This window comes from Pelmatolapia mariae, linkage group LG18, assembly GCF_036321145.2.
Source record: "Pelmatolapia mariae isolate MD_Pm_ZW linkage group LG18, Pm_UMD_F_2, whole genome shotgun sequence".
In the NCBI taxonomy this organism is placed as follows: Eukaryota; Metazoa; Chordata; class Actinopteri; order Cichliformes; family Cichlidae; genus Pelmatolapia; species Pelmatolapia mariae.
This window is the reverse complement of record NC_086243.1, coordinates 5,842,501-5,862,719: the sequence shown is the minus strand read 5'-3', so window position 1 is coordinate 5,862,719 and position 20,219 is coordinate 5,842,501. Positions and strand designations below refer to the sequence as shown.

At 40.0% G+C, this 20,219-nt stretch overlaps 1 protein-coding gene across 6 annotated transcripts in view; it reads left to right on the top strand.

Annotated features, from left to right (window-relative positions):
* The window catches only part of ctnnd2b (catenin (cadherin-associated protein), delta 2b), a 209,609-nt gene that overhangs the window by 32,109 nt on the left and 157,281 nt on the right, over positions 1-20,219 (top strand). For all 6 annotated transcript variants that reach the window (XM_063461036.1, XM_063461034.1, XM_063461033.1 and 3 more), the window contains exon 2: positions 10,956-11,092. In XM_063461036.1, coding sequence (XP_063317106.1) covers positions 10,961-11,092 — 132 coding nt within the window. In that variant the 5' untranslated portion in view covers positions 10,956-10,960. The remainder of the gene's footprint in view (positions 1-10,955; positions 11,093-20,219) is intronic.

The window sequence follows — 20,219 nt, the reverse complement described above, 5'->3', positions numbered from 1 at the left end:
CGATGGGAAAAAAGAAAAAAAAGAAAACGTTCCTGTAAGCTCTCATTTGTCCTTGGAACTTTGCTAGGTGAATTCTGATTATATAATCAAGAGTAATTTCTAGCAAACACCAACAAATATCAGTGAGCACCATTAGCATTTGTGCTTAAAATATATAAATGAAATGAAAACAATCAGAGCAAACTTAATTGCGATCCATATTCAGCGAGCCAGGCATCCAGGCAGCAAAATAACAACACAGCAGAAGCCCTCTGAAGTAGCTTGGCAAGGGTTTTTATTGTCATGTAACTGGCTTTCTGCATTCATGCTTTTAATAATACATATTTATTAAATAATGGATTTTTATTGTGGCCAAATGCTTCATAATGGTCTGTTCTGAGCTGCTAACCTTAAGCGATATTCTGAGCGATGCACGCTGTATTTTACAGCACTGCTGTAGGTACAGTGTCAGCTTGTGTACCCACTTAATATAAATGCCCATTAGCATCTGCACTTTTCCCACAGATAGATTTGGTTGGTGGGTAATTAACCCTGAATGATGCTCATAAAGCCATCTGCTATTGTCTTCCAGCGACAGCTCTGTGGTGAAAAGTCAAATGATCAGTGATACCATCACGGCCTGTCCACATGGATACTGTCACTTATTTTGGCTGATTAGAGTTCCATATGTTCTGTGTGAGGATAGATGACATGAACGCTATCATACAGAATATTAGGCTAACACATGTTACTAATCAAATTAATAATGGCTGTTTACCTAAATAAAACAAAACCCCATTAATGCCATTAGTAACATATATATTTACCTGTCAGTCAGTTCAAAGTCGCTGCAGTGAAAGAGGCCTGTATCTCTGAAATGCCATCCAACCTTCAGAACCTTAATTTCACATCCACACTTCTTTGCAGGTTGCAGATTATGATACTAGCACAAGATGGCAGCGTCCATTTCCAAGATACTGGTATAGTGGGAGGAAGTACTGACACGCCATACGTTCAATGCAGGCACCTTGTTATTCCCCATCTGGTTCATGTGGACTTTAACTGGGAACACAGTCCTAATCTGCAGGACCTGTAAATGCTGCTGCTGCTGCACCTTTTTAAGGTGAACATAAGTGCTCACTCCTCTCTCTACTTGTCTTGTTTATTTATTTATTTGTTTATGTAGCAGACGTTTAGACTTGTTCTACAGGAAAAGCACAGGTGGTACTAATCAGTTAACAGCAACCTAAAAGTCACAGTCATAACTTCATTCAGAGGAGCTTGAAACTGAAGCAGCTAAATTGGGTTTAGTCGTCTCCCTCTTGCTCTGTCTTCAAACCTGTGATTTCCCAAACATCCTTTGTTAAAAGGCTTGTAGCTGCCCCAGGTAAAGAATGATTAACGCATTTATGTTTATCCTTAGGCAACTTAATCATTTAAATGAGGCTGGGGAAAGATCATAGTCAGGATTAAAGCAGTAATTTTCTTTTTTTGCAGCATAATCCATGGGTCCTTTCTTTGTTTGTTTTTTGTAGAGCTGTTTGGAGATTTAAAACACAGAATTGCATTTCTAAAAAAAAAAAAGAAAAAAAGTTGGGACACAAAAATGTGCAAAATGTTAATAAAAACAGAATTTGAGGACTTGCAAATCTCAAACTCATAATTTATTCACAGTAGAACAAATTACAAAGTACCAATTTGATGGCAGAAGTTTTTTTTTTAAAGAAGTTGAGACAGGGGCCACATTTACCCTGGGGTGGCTGTAGCTCGGGGGGTCGGGAGTCCAGGTCATCACCACTTGGGTGGTTCGAGCCCTGGTTGCTCCAGTCTCAGTGCCAAATATCTTTGGGCAAGATACTAACCCCTAATTGCTATCCATGTGAATAATAGATAGAAAGCACTTAAGCGTAGAAAAATGTGCATGGGTGGATGGGGTAACCTTTCAGCACTGTGGGTGCTTTTCTAAATATGGATGCTCCCAATTCCAGATGTTTAAGCTACCAATCACACCCCCACAGCCCATCTGTCACTCCTAGTGGAATTATAACAGGGATCCGCTCTGAGCCCCTTCTTGTTTGCAGTGGTGATGGACAGCCTGGCAGGCTGCAGGAGTTTGATGTTTGCAGATGACACTTTGATCTGTAGTGAGAGTAGGGAACAGGTGGAAGAAGGCCTGGAGAGGTGGAGGCATACACTGGACAGAAGAAAGGCAATAGAAGCAAGACTAGAATATGTGTGTAAATGAGAGGGAGGGGAGGGATGGGTGGAAAAGTTAAAATGCAAAGAGTAGACATTGTGAAGGTAGAAAATTTCAAAATACCTGAGGTCAGTCATCCAAAGCAACGGACAGTACGTAAGACAGCTAGGTTGGAGTGGGTGGAGACGAGTGTGAGGGGTGATTTATGACAGAAGGATAGCAGCAAGAATGAAGGGGAAGGTTTACAAGCTCGTATGGTTTGAGACAGCTGGAGTGAAAAAAAGACAGGAATCTGAGCTGGAGGGGGCAGAGTTGGTGGCTGAGATGGTTGAGACATGTACACAGGAGCCATAGAGGATATACTGAACAAAGGATGTTGAAGATGGAGCTGCCAGCCAGGAGGAAAAGAGAAAGACTTCAGAGGAGGTTCATGAATGTCATGAAGGAGGACATGTAGAGGGTGGCTGTGACAGATGTGTTGGAAAAGCTGATATGTATCACCTAAATAGTAAAATGTCTCAGTTTAAAAAAATGACATGATATCTATGCTTGGTTATGAGCAAAATATGGGTATATAGGTTTGCAAATCACTGCAATCTGATTTTATGAGTTTATGTAACACTGCTATGTTTATCAAGCTGTTCAAGGGACAGCCTTGTGTGAGAAAGTTGTGTGTAATTTTTGTCTTAATATAGATGCAAACCTTTTCAGCAAAAATCCACATTTTCATTAAAAAATATTAATAATATTGCTTGCATTGTCTTCAGAAGTCAGCAGTGAGAAGTGCAAAATAATGTCTGGGATAAGGCCTTTTATAAATGATGACACCTTGATGTAAACTCACATACTCACATATAGTAATTCAATTTAATTCAATTTTATTTGTACAGCGCCAAATCACAACAACAGTCGCCTCAAGGTGCTTTGTATTGTAAGGTAGACCCTTCAATAATACATACAGAGAATAACCCAACATTCATATGACCCCCTATGAGCAAGCACTTTGACGAAGGAAAAGTGGGAAGAAAAAACTCCCTTTTAACAGGAAGAAACCTCCAGCAGATCCAGGCTCAGGGAGGGGCGGGGCCATCTGCTGCGACCGGTTGGGGTGAGAGAAGGAAGACGGGACAAAAGACATGTTGTTGTTCATATAGTACAGTGGGAGGATCTCTATACTATAAAGCCGACATGCTGATGTACTGTTAAATCCAACATTCACTCACATATTAATTCTGTTCTCCACCAACTGAGTGTAAATATGTGTATATATGTCTCTACTGAGGTTGGAAAATAAGAGCAAACCCATCAAACTGAGGACTGTGGAATCAAACAATGTTTTAAAAGATGCCAAAATGCTCTATAAAGCTAAAAGGGACTGCTCAAATGTCCAAGACAGGATTTTAATTAGATAAATGTCGGTTGGGGTTTTTAATGTGTCTTATACTACTATCATTGCTGTTTCATTTCATTTGACATGTCCATTAGACAACAAAAGAGTAAATCAAATATCACAAAACTCTCAGAGGTAACACAGAAAAGTTATAGCCACACATTCACGGTTGACACTGGGTTTAAATAAATACAAAGTGATACACAGACAGTACTAATTGCATTGGTAAATGTTGTTAATTTGGAAGCAGAGTCGTGGGTGCAGGGTCTAGACAAAGGGACAGATGACTGGTGAAGACAAAACAAAACACTGATGCAAGTTTTAATGAGGCAACGGGGGACTGCCCATCAAACACTCATATCTCAGATAGAAAGTACAAATACCCACATATGCACACACGCTTTAGTGCACTATGCACACACATATGTACACAAGAGGAAATAGAGTCGTGAGTGCAATATGCAACACCCACAAATAACCTTGCCATACAGAGGTTTAGCTGATTTACTGCACCTCTGATGAATTCTGTCTTCACCAAAACATGCCTGTCTCAGACCCGACTGATGAGCTTAATGGGTCAAAAGATTAAGCCCAATATTCCCCATGTCAGACATGTCAATCATAGCGTGGTGAGCTGCATTTACAATGTTACAGCAATATCAGAGATTACGCTTTGAAATGCAGGCCTAAATACCCCTGCATTACAGCGCTGAAATATAGACCTAAAAATCCAAGATTATACTTCAGTGAAATAAAGCCTTTAGGCCTAATCCATATTCAAAGTCTTGTCTCTAGCTGGGCTGTCGGCCTCTGTAACCTAGTTCTGATGGCTGTTATTGGGGAAAGCTGCTTTGTACTGGTCAGTTGTGTGATGAGGGCTTGGACACAGTCTGTCGAGTTGACCTATATTTGGCTGCCTGCCCTGTCTGCAAAATCAAAAACCAGATCTTCCCTTATGTTTTATTCTATAGGCAAATTGGGCCTCCTCCACTTTCGGTTTCAATTCTCTGATCAAGCTTGGATGTACTGTCAGGTTAAATTTTTAATGCTTAATCAAGCCAAAGTAAGGAGAGACTGAACACAGTGCAGGATCAGGACATCCTTCACCATCAATGTAGGAACTTCTAGTGTTGGTGCAGCAATGTATTAGTATGCATGGTGATTTTTGGGGGGAGAGATTAATGCTAACACCACCATGCTGAGGTAGTCCCACTGACAATGCTAAGCTCTACTCACACAGACCTAGGGACCAGTTGGCTGATCGCCAGAGAAAAATGTGCATTGGTGTCACTGGCGTGCTTGGTCACAAAGAAGTATATGGTACTGCACAAAAAAAACCTCCATGGGATTGCTTTGGTTTCCAGTAGATTGCTGCAGTAGCATGTAGTTTCTCTGGAAGATGCCAACTGGTCTTCAACCACTTGCCAACTACTGGCTAAGCAGTAGTGAAAATGTGAATGTGAAGTGCACGGAAGTGAAGTGATTGGTTTCAGCAGTAAGGCACAACATTTTGGTTTGTGATGCACTCCACTCAGTGGTTGGTGTGTGTTTGCAGACAAATCTTCATCTTCTATGCAAACTGCAGGCAACCCCAGCAATTTGCAAACAACGAAAACAACTAGGAGGCTTTGATGTAGAACGTTCATTCCTACCAATGTTACCCAGCAAAAGCCAGCAACGATTCTCCAGCTGGTTGAGAAATATGCATCTTTCCCTAGTGAACATAGGTTGCAAGGGTGTTGGTCCTGTCTTTAGAACTGAGGCTGAAGTCTGAAATTATGACGTCTAGAACGCACAATGTTTGTCACCATCCTTGTTTCTAGTAATATAGTTTCAGTCTATATGGTAAGTGCTTCATTGCATAAATTAGTGGTAGTACATGAAAAATCTGGAATCTGGGGCTTTTTAAACAGCTTGTCATACAGGTCCTGAATCTATGGAGGAATTCTGACACACTTAAGATGGCGGTTTTGCTTCCCCTGCCTGCAAACAGGGTCCGTCATAGTTTGGGGCAACATTTCAGCCACTGGTGTGGAGGATGGTGTTAAAATTAATGGAATTATGAACACATAAAATTACTGTCAGATTTTGATCCCCCATGCAGTACCAATGCATACCTGGATAGAAAAAGCGAACACTGGAACACCATCAGTCATGGATTGGCGTTCCCAAAGCCCGGATCTCTAACTTATTGAAGCAGTGAGGAGTCATCTTGACAAAGAACCTTACAAAAGGAAAAAAACCTCCAAATAAGAGCTTTGAATGTCCTTCAAGAAGCCTGGAGAACTATTCCTGAAGTTCCTGAAATTACAAAAAAGCTACCTGCGAAAGTTTAGTTTGTGATGAAGAATAAATGGTAGTTGTAGCAAATAATGACTCAAGCTTTTTAGAATTGTAGAAACTCTGTATTTCGATTTATGTTTGCACATTTCAATAAATCACTGCACCTATTTCCCTTTTTCCTAGCAACATAAAAAGAAATGAGGTGTGGCTCAAGAGTTTTTTCCACAGTACCGTATTTCCTCAATTTATTTTCAAACAGTCTCTTAGTTTTTAATAGAAAAAATATCCAACCAGACTTGAACTCATTTTGTATGCCCTGCGTAAATCATTTCAGAAGTATTCCCCATGGAGAAAACAGAAATGTGTACTAAGCAAGACAACGATAAAAAGCAGAGATGTGGGGTGATGATGTAAGAGATGTGCAAACATGATGAGTACATCATGGCTGTGCAATCAAGACTAAGCAAATAGATTAAGTAGGCTAATGAATGAATGGGCTTAACAGCGGTAGTAATGGGATACAACTCATAAACAGGCATATGCGGTAAAGTCATAATGCGGTATGAAGAACAGCTGCAGGTCATTGCTCAGATCTAGAAATTTCCAGTAGTTAAAAAGGCTCTGTTAAGCGAACATCGCCTCACTGTTAAAATGTTCATTTGTACCAGTCATGCTGCTGGTGTGAAAAAAGGCCTATTTCCCAAGTATGCACTGCATGCGTGACTCAGCGTGGCATTCAGTGGATGGTGGATCAAAGACAACGTTTGATAGCGTGATTCTACTGAAGTGACTTGAATTATCTGTCTTCTCTGTTGAACTACCAAGTCACTGAAACTGCAGGATCTTATTCTTGTGTTCCGATACTTCCAAAAGGAGTTCTAATTTCTTTTCTGCCTTTTTTCTTTTTTATTCGCTGGCCTAGTTTCATCTCTGTCATATTTTGTTTTAAGAATTGTATATCATTTTATTCAGTGGGGAGATTTTTACAAAACAGTTTTCTAAACTCAAAGGTCAGGCTTTATTGTCCCCACAAGGAAATTCGCTGTGTTAATAATCTGTGTTTAGGCACAATGTGATACTTGGTGTGGTGAAAAAATATGTCCACCATAGACTGTAAGAAACAGATGTCACTCATTGGTTTGTCACTGAACAAAGTGCTCTCCATCATAGACAACCCATCTCAAGTGTACAGTAACTCTTCTTTCTCTGACAGGTGAACAACACCTGTCAGACATCAGATTTCACACAAATATTTCGGTATTATGCTTTCTTGCAGCTGCTTTTTTTATAGTACACATATTATTTATTAAAGCAATTTGCACTACTCTCTTATACAATCTCGGTCTTATTTAACTTAAAATAATTTTTATATTTTATTTTCTTTGTTTTTTGTATACTGTTGTATACATAAAAACTTTGCACCATCTCACAGTATAACGTCCTCACTATGCACCTGCTTTTATTCTCTAAGCAGCACCAGCCATTGCTAGCAAAGATGCTTTGCTATGTCAAACTAAAATAAATACTGGGATCTCAAATATCTGCTCAGAAGATGAAAAAACACTAAATGTGATTCACAACATTTTTGTTTTTGTATGTATTATTTTACACAGTTTAAGCATATTATTATCACATTATAAAATATCTAAAACATTTACAGACAACAAAAGCAAAAGGAGAAAAGGAGACTCAGCGAGGCTGCGTCTTACTACTACTACTGCTACTACTGTACATCATTTTAAGCTGTTTTTTATTCAATGTAGACTGTACTTTTTTACTTTTTGTCATTTTTTTTCCATACATCACAACATCCCAAGGGCAGAACTCCCAAACACAAATGAAACAGCGTAGTGTATGACCCTCCCACTAGGGTTGAATACCTGGGACTGTCCACCTTTTGGTCTCAGACCTGAGGCAGCGTCTCAGATGAGAGTCCCTTTGGCCTCCCAGGGCCACCGTAACATGGTGGCCACAGGGGCTGCTGTCTAGCAAATGTTACAGGTTTCTTCTTGAAAGCTTAAAGATGGAAGCAAACATTCATCTGACTGAGAAGGCCTCAGCGACAGCTGCCATGAACCAGGACCCCACTCTGCTTACAGAAACAAAAACATAGAACACAGGAGCGAGATTTCCAGAGGGGATGAGACAAATCATGAAAAGTGGAGGGATGACACTCTGTGATGATGACTACTGAAAGAGCAAAGAGTGGTAAGAGATGCAGAATAGGCAGGGTTGAGTTTCTTTTTAAATGGACAGTACAGCTCATGCTTTGCAGTTGTGCCAGCAGACTCAGAGAGTACAGATTTCAGAAAATTGAGCTGACAGGAAGAATGTGAAGCATGTAGCGGTGTCACAGAGCCAGATAAGCAGCATGTTTATGAGGTACAGTGCATCCTCAGAGAAGGTGCGCCTGAGAGAGCTCAGGTGCATTGTAGCATTGCAGGTTCAAATTCAACCCACAACCTTGTGGGTCATCCTCCTTCTGTCACCCTCCTCTGGGTGCTGCCTAATAAAGCAGAAATGTGCTAAAAAAGATGAGCACGCACTGAAACAGGTCAAGTGAAGAGAAGTGAGGGAGGAGAACACAATAGTGGGGAGGCACGAGGAGGAAAGAAGGAGCGAGAGAGATTACGCGTAAGCAGCAAAGTGGGTGGAAGTGAAAGGTTTCGGTTTACAAACAGTGATTTGGGAGATGGAGAGCAAAGGAAACACTCCAAAATGGAAGACACGTAAAGCCAGGTCAGCCATATTAGCAGCCTTCAGTGACCAGAGATTGTTGCCTAGCAGCATGCAAGAATAGTTTTCTCCTCTTGTCATGTCTTTTCTTCATATCCCATCAACCTCCTCCTCTTTTCTCCTCACCTCGCCTCCATCTCTCTGCTGTCTTCTCCGGGCTGTCATCCTCACTCTCATTCATTTTTCCCTTCACCCCCCCTCCTCTCCGCTCACAGGCTCCACTTTTCTTACCTCGGCATTAGGCTTGTGCTGCCTCATGCCAGCAGCACAGTTTTACGTGTCTGTGTGTGTGTGTGTGTGCGTGCGCGTTCCTCATTCCGATCCTTTCCCCAGTGTATAAATCTGGCTGATGCAGCCGTTACACCAGCTCTGTGCTGCATCAGGATTACATGGCACATGTGAAGCCCGTGTCCTCCTACGCTTGGTCAAATACAGGATGACACATGGCATCAAGCATGGAATTTGAGTGTGTTTGTGTGTGTGCGTGTGTGCCAGTCCCTCTGATGCTGAAACTCTGGAAGTTAGACTTGTAATACCAAAATAGCCATCCAAATATGTGTACAAACCTTATCTAAGAGGCAGTTACAAACTTTTTTAAATACCAGATGCAACTTTACAGGTACTGTTCATAGATGACTTACAAATGAATTATTAACCAGTTAGTAAAAGAGTTGTCTTTTTTTCTTAACAGTAAAATAACTGCAAATGGTTAAAATAAAGGATGAAAGTGAAGCTGCTAATTTACTGATAAGTCTACATTCCTGCTCTCAGCAAGGACCATGAGCTGTGTGTAGCATCGAAAGAGAATATGTGGATACATGCACTGGAAATGAGCTTGCTCTGAAAGGTAGCTGGGCTCTCTTGTTCATACAGCAGAGGCTCAGAATGGTGCACATCCACATCAAAAGCAGTAGGTGAGGTGACTCAGGCATCTGACACCTCTTAGGTGAGGTGTTCTGGCCCTGGGGAAGACCCAAGACATGGGAAAACCTCAGTGTAACCCCAAGAAAAGCTGGAGGAGCTGGTTAGGAAGAGAAAGGTGTTCTCACCTCTGCTTAGACTGCTGAACCTGCAACCCAGATAAGAGGCAGAACATGGATGGATGCATATTATGAAGTGTTACCTGTGCAGATTAGTTCTACAGTAGACATGTTATGTTCGGTCTTCTTCAGTGTTGTTACTAAATCTATATCTTCTGTTTTTTATTTTGTCAGGAACAAAATATTGTAGCACTCTTAGCAACACATTATAGCACGACCTGTGACTAAGAATAAAACTCCCCTCTAAATAAGTGGAAGTTTTATGCATTTTATTTGAAATTACAGTGTAAATATATACAATATAAATGGTAGGTATGCTAGAATAAAAAGGTAACAAATCAGGTTTTTAAAGGAAACAAAGAAATAATTATACCGTGAGTAAATTTGAGTACAGTCGTCCCTCGTTTATTGCGGGTGTTACATTCTAAAAATAACCCGCGACAGGTGAAATCTGCGAAGTTTATTATTATAGATGTTTTAAGGCTGTAAAACCCGTCACTACACACTTTATGCACTTTTCTCAGACAGGCATGAACATTTTCACACTTTTCTCTCTTGTTTAAACACTCTCAAAGTTCAAACCTTCTTAGAAAAATAAGTCCAGTATTATAGAATGAAACCAAAGATCAAACCCTGTTTTCAGGTCCAGAACACAGGAATAGAGCAGCTGCGAGAGAATCAATGGTACGGAAGTAGAGGAAGCAAGAAGAATGAGTTGAGTAAAGTTTGACATACCTGACTGTTTTGTTTTGCTTAATGCACCTCATAATCCTTTGACGTTGACGCTGTTGTGTTTGCCGTCTTCTGCTAGCGAAGATTTATGTAAATTTGACAAGCTGAACGCATTCTGTGCTGTACAGGAGACACGGCACGAGATTGATTGAAAATTGTCTACAGCCAAGCAGGACGCTGAACACAATGCGCTGTAAACACACAATTTTTTAAAATGTATGTCTACAAAATTTGATTCTCCATTATCTCTGTAGAGTATGCTCCCTCTTCTCGCTGGCCTACATTTGTTTTGCTCCCGTGCACCTGTCCTTGATGCGTCACTGCCCTTTTTTAAATGCATGCTACAATAAGCTCTAGCTACCTATGACCTGAATCTGAAAAAGTCAGAAAGAAAATGCAAATAAAGAGCGGTGCAGTAGAGTCTTTTAGCAGGTTTTGTCAGTGACCAAATAGATTGTTTCCAAATGGATTTGTTACACAGCTCCACATCCAACCTCCACTCATGTGTGCATGACGAGTGTAAAAATTATGTCCCACTCTAAATGTTGGGATGTGAGTGTCTAATAGTAAAAGACTTGCATGTTCCCTTGTTTTCCAGGAGGTATGCCAGTGCCTGAGGTGGCGTCTGACACTGCCAGCGCTGCTACCATGTTGAGCCCCGTCCTCAATGCCTCCAACGGAGACGGCTCCGAGTCTGAAACCACCTCCGCCATCCTCGCCTCAGTCAAGGAACAGGTTAGAAGTCCGTGTGTGTGCATGTGCGTGTGAGCGTTCTTGCGAGTGTGCGTGCGACGTAAATGGAGGGCTGTCACAATTAATGAAATATGATCACCAGAATGTAGTGAGGATAATTCCCCATCCTTTCGGGGCGAAACAAGCTGACGGTAAACAGTAAACACAAATGATGGAATGCCCATCTGAGCTAATGTGTCACAAATATGTCACCACATTTTGATCTGTTAGGAGAGAGCCTTGGGCTACAGATGCTCAGTATTATTTTTGAAAATACCCTAATGCAGTAGGACGCATCATTCGCCCACATTTTGTCAAAGTCTGAGCAGCTTTGTTGGAAATTCTATGTGTGACTAAGCATCCAGCAGATTTTTTTACAGTACAGTCAAGATTGGGCTTTCTAGCTGGACTTTGTTTTGTGTTGGTTATGCATTAATGAAGGCTAAGACTTTAATGATTTTTTATTTAAAATCCCTTTTTTGAATACACTTAACTCAGGTATGCTATTTTTCAATTGTACTGATTTAGTTGTATATATAACAATAAGTCGTGTAATGTTGTGTTATAATTATCAGGCTTTTAATACATGAGCTTGTGGTAAAAAAAAAAAAAAATACTGCAAAAGACAATGAATTTGAATAAAACACATGGAAATAGAAAAAATAAAACCAGAGTTGCATAAGATACATTGAAAGTGGACCAAGATATTCACAAAACAAGTTTTTTTTAGGGAGACATTAACATGATAGAACAGATGCAGAAGTGACAGATGTTATTAGCCATTTACTGGTAGCTACTGCGTTATTGTCTCTCTAAAAACACTTCCTTTGTGGTTTGTGAGTTTTGTTTTGTTTTTGTTGGGGTTTTTTGTGAGATTTTGCAGTCTTTTTCTAATTACTGCCCTTTTTTTAAACTTGCAGTGCATTTGACCTTTCAGGGCCACTGTATGTGATCAACCAACCCATAACCAAAGATAAATGTGATACCACCTTAATAAGCAGGTTTCAAAGAACTGGTCAGAACTGTGAATATCTATATCATAATTTTGACTAAGGTAAGAAATGAAATGTCTTGAGGGAAGCACGGTGCCACAAAGTTCTACACATAGAGGCTTTGTTTGGATTTATTGTTTCCCCAACTGTTGAAAAGGCCATTGCACTGGATTTATTTGGAATCGTGCAACAAAAGCTGGGTAAATACTACACTAAACAAAGTTAATTCTTCAGCTCTAATCTGCTTTGAACTGTCAAAACAAACACTGGTGCATTTCAGATTCGATGCTCATTATTGCAGCTTATAGTACATTATGTTACATACAGCATATGCATCAACACAGGAGTGTTGGGATCCCAAAGAATGAGACAAGAAACAGAAGAGTTGAAGGAAAAAAACCCTTTCTATTAGTTATAATGCTCATGATGGCAAGTTCATACAACAATCCGTCAGCGACCTGACCGTTCAAACAGCAGGCGCTTTCTAAAACATCGGATATGTATCGGATTCAGTACCACATACGAAAGTGACCCAGATCGGATTTGAAAATATCGGATTTGTGCCGTTCACACTGTCATACCATGATCGGATATTGGTCGCATAGGGTCAAAAAAATCGGATTTGATGTGCTTTCGCCTGCAGTGTGAACGTAGCCTAATATACCCTAGTAAACTATACTACTTTTTCCTTTGGGAAGATACCATCTGTGCAGTCTGCAATTCTGTTGAAGAAAGATGTTGAATCTATTTAATTATTCTTGAAAAATAATTTATTTCTGTGCATTTTTTTTTTCACACTGCATCAAATTAAAGTTGATTACGTCGATTAAGCATCATGAGGTGGAGGGTGGGGGGTGGTTCCCTATTTTTTTTGCTGGGAGTTTGCAACCCTATTAGTTAGGTTGCTTAATATTTCTGCTAAGTACTCTTTAAAATACCAGAATAGGAAGGATGGAATAGGTTTAAGTTTATTAGATTGATCAGTATTGCTGAACTATGAAATATTTTGGGTGCAGTGTATTTTTTATATACAGGTATAACAGAATAGCTTTAGTGTTGTTGTTTATTTAAACTTGAGTATGAACTTATACAAAATGCAGCAAGATATTTAAAAAAAAACAGTTTTATTGATTAAAAAACACACTATATCGGATTCATATCGGTATCGGCAGATATCCAAATTTATGATATCGGTATCGGTATCGGACACAAAAAAGTGGTATCGTGCCATCTCTAGTCTTTACGCTGTCAGCTGCCTCTTCTTCTCTCATTCTCTCTCCCTCCCTCTCCTGTTACTACTTCAATCATTAAACTGATCAGCTGATCGGCTGATCGGCTTTTCTCTTTTTTTTATCGTTCACTTTGCGCCAGAAAGAGGAAACCAGCGGATGTCGCGCTAAACAGCAGCAGCACGTTTAAGCTTGATCAGCTGTTGTTAGAATTTATTTAATATTACTTTCTAGTATCAGCTGATGTTTGCTGGAGCCACACCCGTAAAAGCTGCTGGTCATGATATCGGTTTGGTTATCTGGTGAGAGGGAAACATGAAGATGAAACCAGGAGATGTCCTTACTGAATCATCAGAGCTGAACAGGTGATGGAGAAACAGGTTTACCTTTTAGGTGACGTGAATGAGTTGAAGGGAAGTTACGAAGTGTTTCTGAGAGACAAATAACACCAGGATCCTTTTCTGTGTAGCTGACAGCTGGTAACTGTGCAGGGGCGGGTCTAGCAAAGTTTTGTCAGGGGGGCCAGGTAGGGCATTAACAGGGAGAGTGGGGCAAAGAAATACTTTTCTTTCTTATTCTCATTTAAAATGTCTCGCTTTTAATAGATAATTATCTGAATCTTACAACCAAAGTGGTCAACTGATGTAAAATGTATAGAAATCATAGATAAATACCAACAAGACAGTGTACATCACTGTCACAACAGCGTTTGTTTTCATTTAAAGGCTTTATGGCTTTTCCTATAATACCTGGTGGGCCGGTCTCTGGTCATAATGCCTGGGCTGATTTTTTTGTCCCAGTCCAGTCCTGGGTACCGGGCCGCGAGAGTTGAGGAGTTGAAGAGTTGAAGAGTTGAGGTTCGGGTGTGAAATTCATGGTTTTCAGGTTTTTTATCGGTTTTTAGCGTTATTTTTTAAATCGTTTTTATCGTTAACTTTGTTTCCCTGGGTATTTTCCCATGTGTTATGAATAAATCTTCTTTTTTTGATTTCCGGTACTGCTTTTATTTTGTTGTATTTTTCCACGATGCCTTAAAGGTCCGTGAAAATATTGTCGGACATAAACTGGTCCGAGGTGCAAAAAAGGTTGGGGACCACTGGTGTACAGTATATTGAAGCTGTATGTATAATTTTGACTGTGTGGATTAGAAAAAAATCCTTAAAAAAACTCTTCAAAGAAATCATTAAAAGCCCCCAAATTACCATGACATTCATGCCTATGACAAGTGTATATCAACTCAACTGTAACTCCACTTTGGATGTTTACTCTGCATGGAGCTGAACAGAGGAAATGTGAAGAAGCCAAAGATAGCTGTTAAAAATGCTGAAAGCAGGCAAAGATAATGGATTGTTCATGTTTTTCACTCAGTGATTTCTGTGAGTTACTACAATGTCCCGAGATCCATTCCTGATCTAAGTAGGTCACGTAGACTCGGACGGTCACACACACGTAGGTCGTGTACACACACCTACACACAAACTTCCACATCATCTAGGGCATGGTAATGGCCTTCTGATGAGAAGGTGTGAAAGAAAAAGGCAGAAGAGGAGGACGTGTCAGCTGTCGGAAGAAGGTGAAGACAAACAAATAGTTGCTCACTCACTCCTCTTCGTCCGACTGCACCACGATGAAGGTTCGTTATTCCTTAAGCCAGTCATTTGTCACTTCCTTTCAAACTTGTTTTTGCATTGTGCCATTTTTCACTACGTTTGGGCCGATGCCAGTTTTTGTTACCAGGCACTAAAAAAACACGTATTTTTTGAAACAGTGTGGGTGCCCAAACTTCCTGTTTGGTTCATGAAGACAGGGTCAGGCATGAGAAAAAGCTTCACCCACACTCTCACACACGGACATGCAGTCTGCAAAAAAAAACCCAACAACCCACAAACACATGCGTTTACACACTGCCAATCAAACTCTTTTGCCTCTGCTGACTCACACCAGGAGATCCCTGCTGCTGTTTTTCCTTCGTTTCCTTCTCCCCGCGTGAGATTGATTAGCCATTCGACGTTGTATTTATCACATCTGTCAGCTTTTGTCCTTGTATCGTTCATCATCTCTTTGCTGTCACCACATCTGCTACTGGGGAAAGCACAGTGTGAAGTCTGAAAGAGTTTGATTCTACTGTGAGACATGGCCTATTTGAGAAAGCTGACATATTGTCTTATTGAATGACAGATCAAGTGAAAGTAGCTCAGGGTATTGATTAGCTGTCTTTTGCTTACAGCTTGGTAGCATCTGACAATCCAGTCGGTTCTGAAATATCAAGTTGTGAATGTGCATTCAGCAGTCATGGATCCACAACAGCAAGAAGGCCACACAAGTTTTTGTGCCAGTGTGCAGAGTGTAGCGGTGCTAGCTTATAAACTTAGCACTCTACTATGGGAAGCGTAATATTTTTTCTACTGATAGCATTTTTTAACAAGGGATTGATTGATTGGATTGATTTACACTATGCTCTCTTTAAAGGCACAAGACTTATTCAATATGCTGGTCTAGAACTTCCTCAGGATCCCTCATACTGTAACTACTTGGCTCTGAAAATACATATAGTTTCATTGTATGCATCCTATGCTAATGTCACTTATTTTCAATCAGTGAAATATTTATCTATAAAGACATCACAGGGTTACTTTATGGGTGTTGTGATGGACCGAGCTGAAAAAGCAGGAGGAGCCACAGGAATTATTAGAAAAAAAGAGTTTTCATTTATTTAACCCCCCAAATTATATTTACAAACAATAAAAAAGCTCATAAAAGAGGGCAAAGAACTGTGAACTTGACAAACCAACCAACTGCCCAAACAAACATAACTGACCACTATGACACAACAGGGGATAACCAAACATATGACAATCATAAACCACAAAAATGATGCAGTACAGTCCAGTTTGTTAATAAACTAAACAGCAAAGAAGAAAATCAAAACCATTAAACCCTAAACGCAAATATTTAGTTAAATACAAAAACTTTTTTTAATCAAAGAAAATAGACATTCTCCCCCTTCGGCAGGAAGTGGTGGTGCGGTCCAATCAGCCCCTCTGTGTATTTAAGTGCTTTAAACCCTGGCCCCGACCTTTTGTCTGGCAACACCCAGGGATCATGGCAGGTAAGAAACCGGTAAAAGAAACAAAGATTAGTCACCATCAAACCAAAAATAAGAAATGAATTGGTGTAAATACAAAAGTAAATTAAATGTGCGCACTTACAAATAGAAACAATGTATCTGAACCAATCAATAAACCTACTACAAACTAAAGTGTGTCATTTTAGATGAAGAAATAAAGGATACATTAGAGTTACCAACTTTTAGAGTGTGGCCATGGGTTTGGCCATCACAGGTGTGATGACTTACAGTATATCGGGATTCTAATATGTCAACAAAATCAAACAACGTCAAGCGTAAAGGCTTTAATTCCCCAGAAAGTTGTGAAAAAACTATACAAAATTCAGGCATTTTCGGATCCGAATCAAAAGTTTTGTTTTTGCAGAAAAATTGTCCTCAAACAACACATTGTGACAAAAATAAAATCGACATAACCCAAAAACACAGGATCCCAAAACAGAAACTCAAAGGAAAAACCCTCCAATGTAGTAAAGACACAAAGCAAAGACTCAAAAGGAACAAAAGTCACTATGAGATTATTAAATCAAAGCGAGAATCCAAAACTTCAATCACTGGAGTAAATTGAACCCAGACAGGCCCCCAAAATTCAAATATATTCACAACAAATCCTAAAACAAAAAAGACAAATCCTGGGACCAAATCCAGGACAAGTCAGTGTTCATATATACTGTATGGCACACAGTTTTTGTGCTGTTAATGCCAGAGGAGGTTACTGAGTCAGCAGAGTGACTCTTTACACACTATGATACTCGGCACTCAGCGATCCTGCGCTGTAGCTTATGTACTGTGCTAGTTTGTAGCTGTGATTCTTAAACACTTCCTCTTTGCAGTAAAACCTCTCGGAGTGGATCAAGGAATATCCAGGAGGGAAGAAATTTCACAATCTGACTTGTTACATCAGTTGCATTGTATCCAAGTGGCAACAGTGCTAACCGCCATTATATTATACAATACTTTTAAATTTTGAATGAGATTATACTTTCACATTTTAAACACACAATTTCAGAAAACTTGTAATTGCAAAATGTTACTGTGTGGCATCAGCTGTAAAAAATAGATATTGACAAAAGTGTTCAGTTTCTTATCTTTCTTATGAGCAAAATAATAATGTTTAACCCTGGAGAACCCATGGGGTCAAATTTGACCCTATGGTTTCCCTAGAAAACCAATGGGGTCGGATCTGCAAAAAAGAAAGGATTCAAAATATGAGATTGTGCTTTGGATAAAAAGAATTGTACTATGATGGTTAATGTATATGTGCTATGTTTTCATTCCTTTAGCAGTCCTCAGGGACAGCCCACATCACATCAGCGGCACATGCAAATCAGATGCTTTGCAGCTGGCCGCATGTCATCATAGTAAATACCCACTGAATCAGGCTGTTGTTAGAATGCCAAATTTTTCTCGCCCTGTGATCATTCGCATTAGGTGAGCGAGATCTCTAATGCATTTGCCTTGACAAATCCAAGATGGCAGTCTCACTGAGCTGACACACAATTACATTCACGTATGAAAACACAACGAAGCTAACAGCTTATCTTGTTAGAGACCACGACTGCATGCTTTTGCTCTGTTTAGTCCTGAACTGGAGTACATTACAGCTATAACCTTCATTTCCATTACGGTGGCAACATGACCTCCTGCTGTGTTTTTACAAGCCGCTACATCGCTGCAGCAGAGTTCACATGTTGTTGCACTTCCCGCCTATTCAGAGAAGAAAACATGACAATGCGTTCAAGGATACAAAAACAGAAGCAGTGAAAAGAAGCAGAAATGTAGCCAGATTTTCCTCACCTGGCTACATTTCTGCTTCGTTTCTAGGGGATACAAAAATAAATGAAAAGAAAATGCATCACCCTGGCATTATAACTGTTATCCAACTCGATATTTTCTTTCTTTTAGGCAAATTGTGGTGTTTCTGCAGCTTCTCAGTCACTGGATAATTAATGTGTATCATGGTGCTCAGTGGAATTATTCTCTCTAATTGGCAGCGCAGCAGAAAACAGATTTTCTCAGGTCTGACCTACAACTCGTATGAATCCAAATTAAAAACAGTTTGAGCTGCAGGTAATTAAAGGTATACCGTTATTTTCTCCGTACGGCTAATTAAACCCGGTCCATTTCCCTCTCTTCACACACAAGCATGTCCTTATGACAAATATTGAAATATTACCCCCGTTGTACTTTTAATTGATCATGTTGCTTCTGCGTTTGGCAAAATCCACTTTTAACACGCTCAGTTTCAAAACACAAACTCTCACTCCACTTCTGATTGATATAATGTCACGAGAAAAAAAACCCTGAGGATTAATAGCTTTTTGAAAACAATCGGCCCTACAGTGCGTTAATTCTGCCGGTTCTGTTATCAGTGTTTTTGCATAGCAGCCTTGTGATAATAATGGGCCTGTCCTCCCCCTCCCCATCCCACTGCTGCTCTTTTCATTTGTTTATTAAGGATTAATTAAGATTTGTTTAGCACCGGCTAACTCATTACGTTACCAAATATAGTTCTCTTCAAAGTTTGCAGCAGAGTTAGATATTCATAAGAAGCGGTTTCAAAGTGGATCAAATATTTATTTTATTTTACTTCTTATGTAAGGCGGCACGGAGAAAAAGGGAAAGCAGAATATTTAAGGGCTGAGGAGGGAGGAGAGGAATTTGTATGTGCTCCCACGACCACTACCGTCACCACCACCCTGGGCAAAGTGTTGGCACATGAGAAAGTCTTCTATCTAGTCCTATTTCCAGCTGAAGGAAGACTCCAGGCCACAGCATCATAGTATAAATAGGAGCAGTCTCGTTTCTGCTGTGCAGTGCAGTTACGTTGTATATGTGCATCCATACTGAATAAACTTCCTGCAAAACATCGCCCCCTGCAGCCTATGGTGGACCAAGTTGAGCTTTCTGGTGATTCTATTGGAAGATCTACTATCAGTTTTAACATTAGCTGCTTCATTTTTGATAAGAAGAATTCTTTAGAATAAGAAATCAAGATTTTTCCATCAGCACCTAGACAGCTTATTAAGTAGATTACAAACACCCAGCTTTAATCCAGTTCAGAGATTTTTTTTTCTTTTTTACATACTTTGGTTGTAACAAGTGGACATTTGAGGTATTGTTGCATTTTTTTCACCTCGAAGCAGTCTGAACATTCTCCTCCGACCTCTGGCATCAACAAGGTGATTTCACCAGGCGAACAGCCGCTGGATATTTTCTGTTTTTCAGACATTTCTCTGTAAACTGTCAGCAGTTTCTGAAATTCTCCGATCAGCCTGCATGGCACAAAATCTCCAAAATCATCTCTCTTCCCCGTTAACTTTATGAGGTCATCTTGACCATGTCTACATGTCTAAACGCACTGAATTCCTGCCATGTCTGCGTTACCGAGCAGTTGAACAGATACATCCACACAATAGAGTTCTGGTTTTGACTCAGAGCTTAGATTTCTGTGACCCAGTGAACCTGTGCATTGTTTTCCTCTCCTCTGGTCCTGCCCACTCCACCTCAGCCCCAAACTCAGTGGATTAAAATTCCTAACAGTAAAAGTATTAATCCACTTGACTTAAGAGTCAAGAAGCAGTTCAGTTCTTGTTAAAGGTGCAGACCACATGTAACGTGCTGTTAGACCGATTGGCAGAGCTCCTTGAAAGGGAAGAAAACGGAGGAAACAATAAGGACATCCAATTCAAGTTAACCTCACAAACTAACAAAGTAATTCAATGATTTTCTTTTTTTTTGGGCTGTGGAATTAACACACAGATAACAGCAGTGTAAGTAAGCTG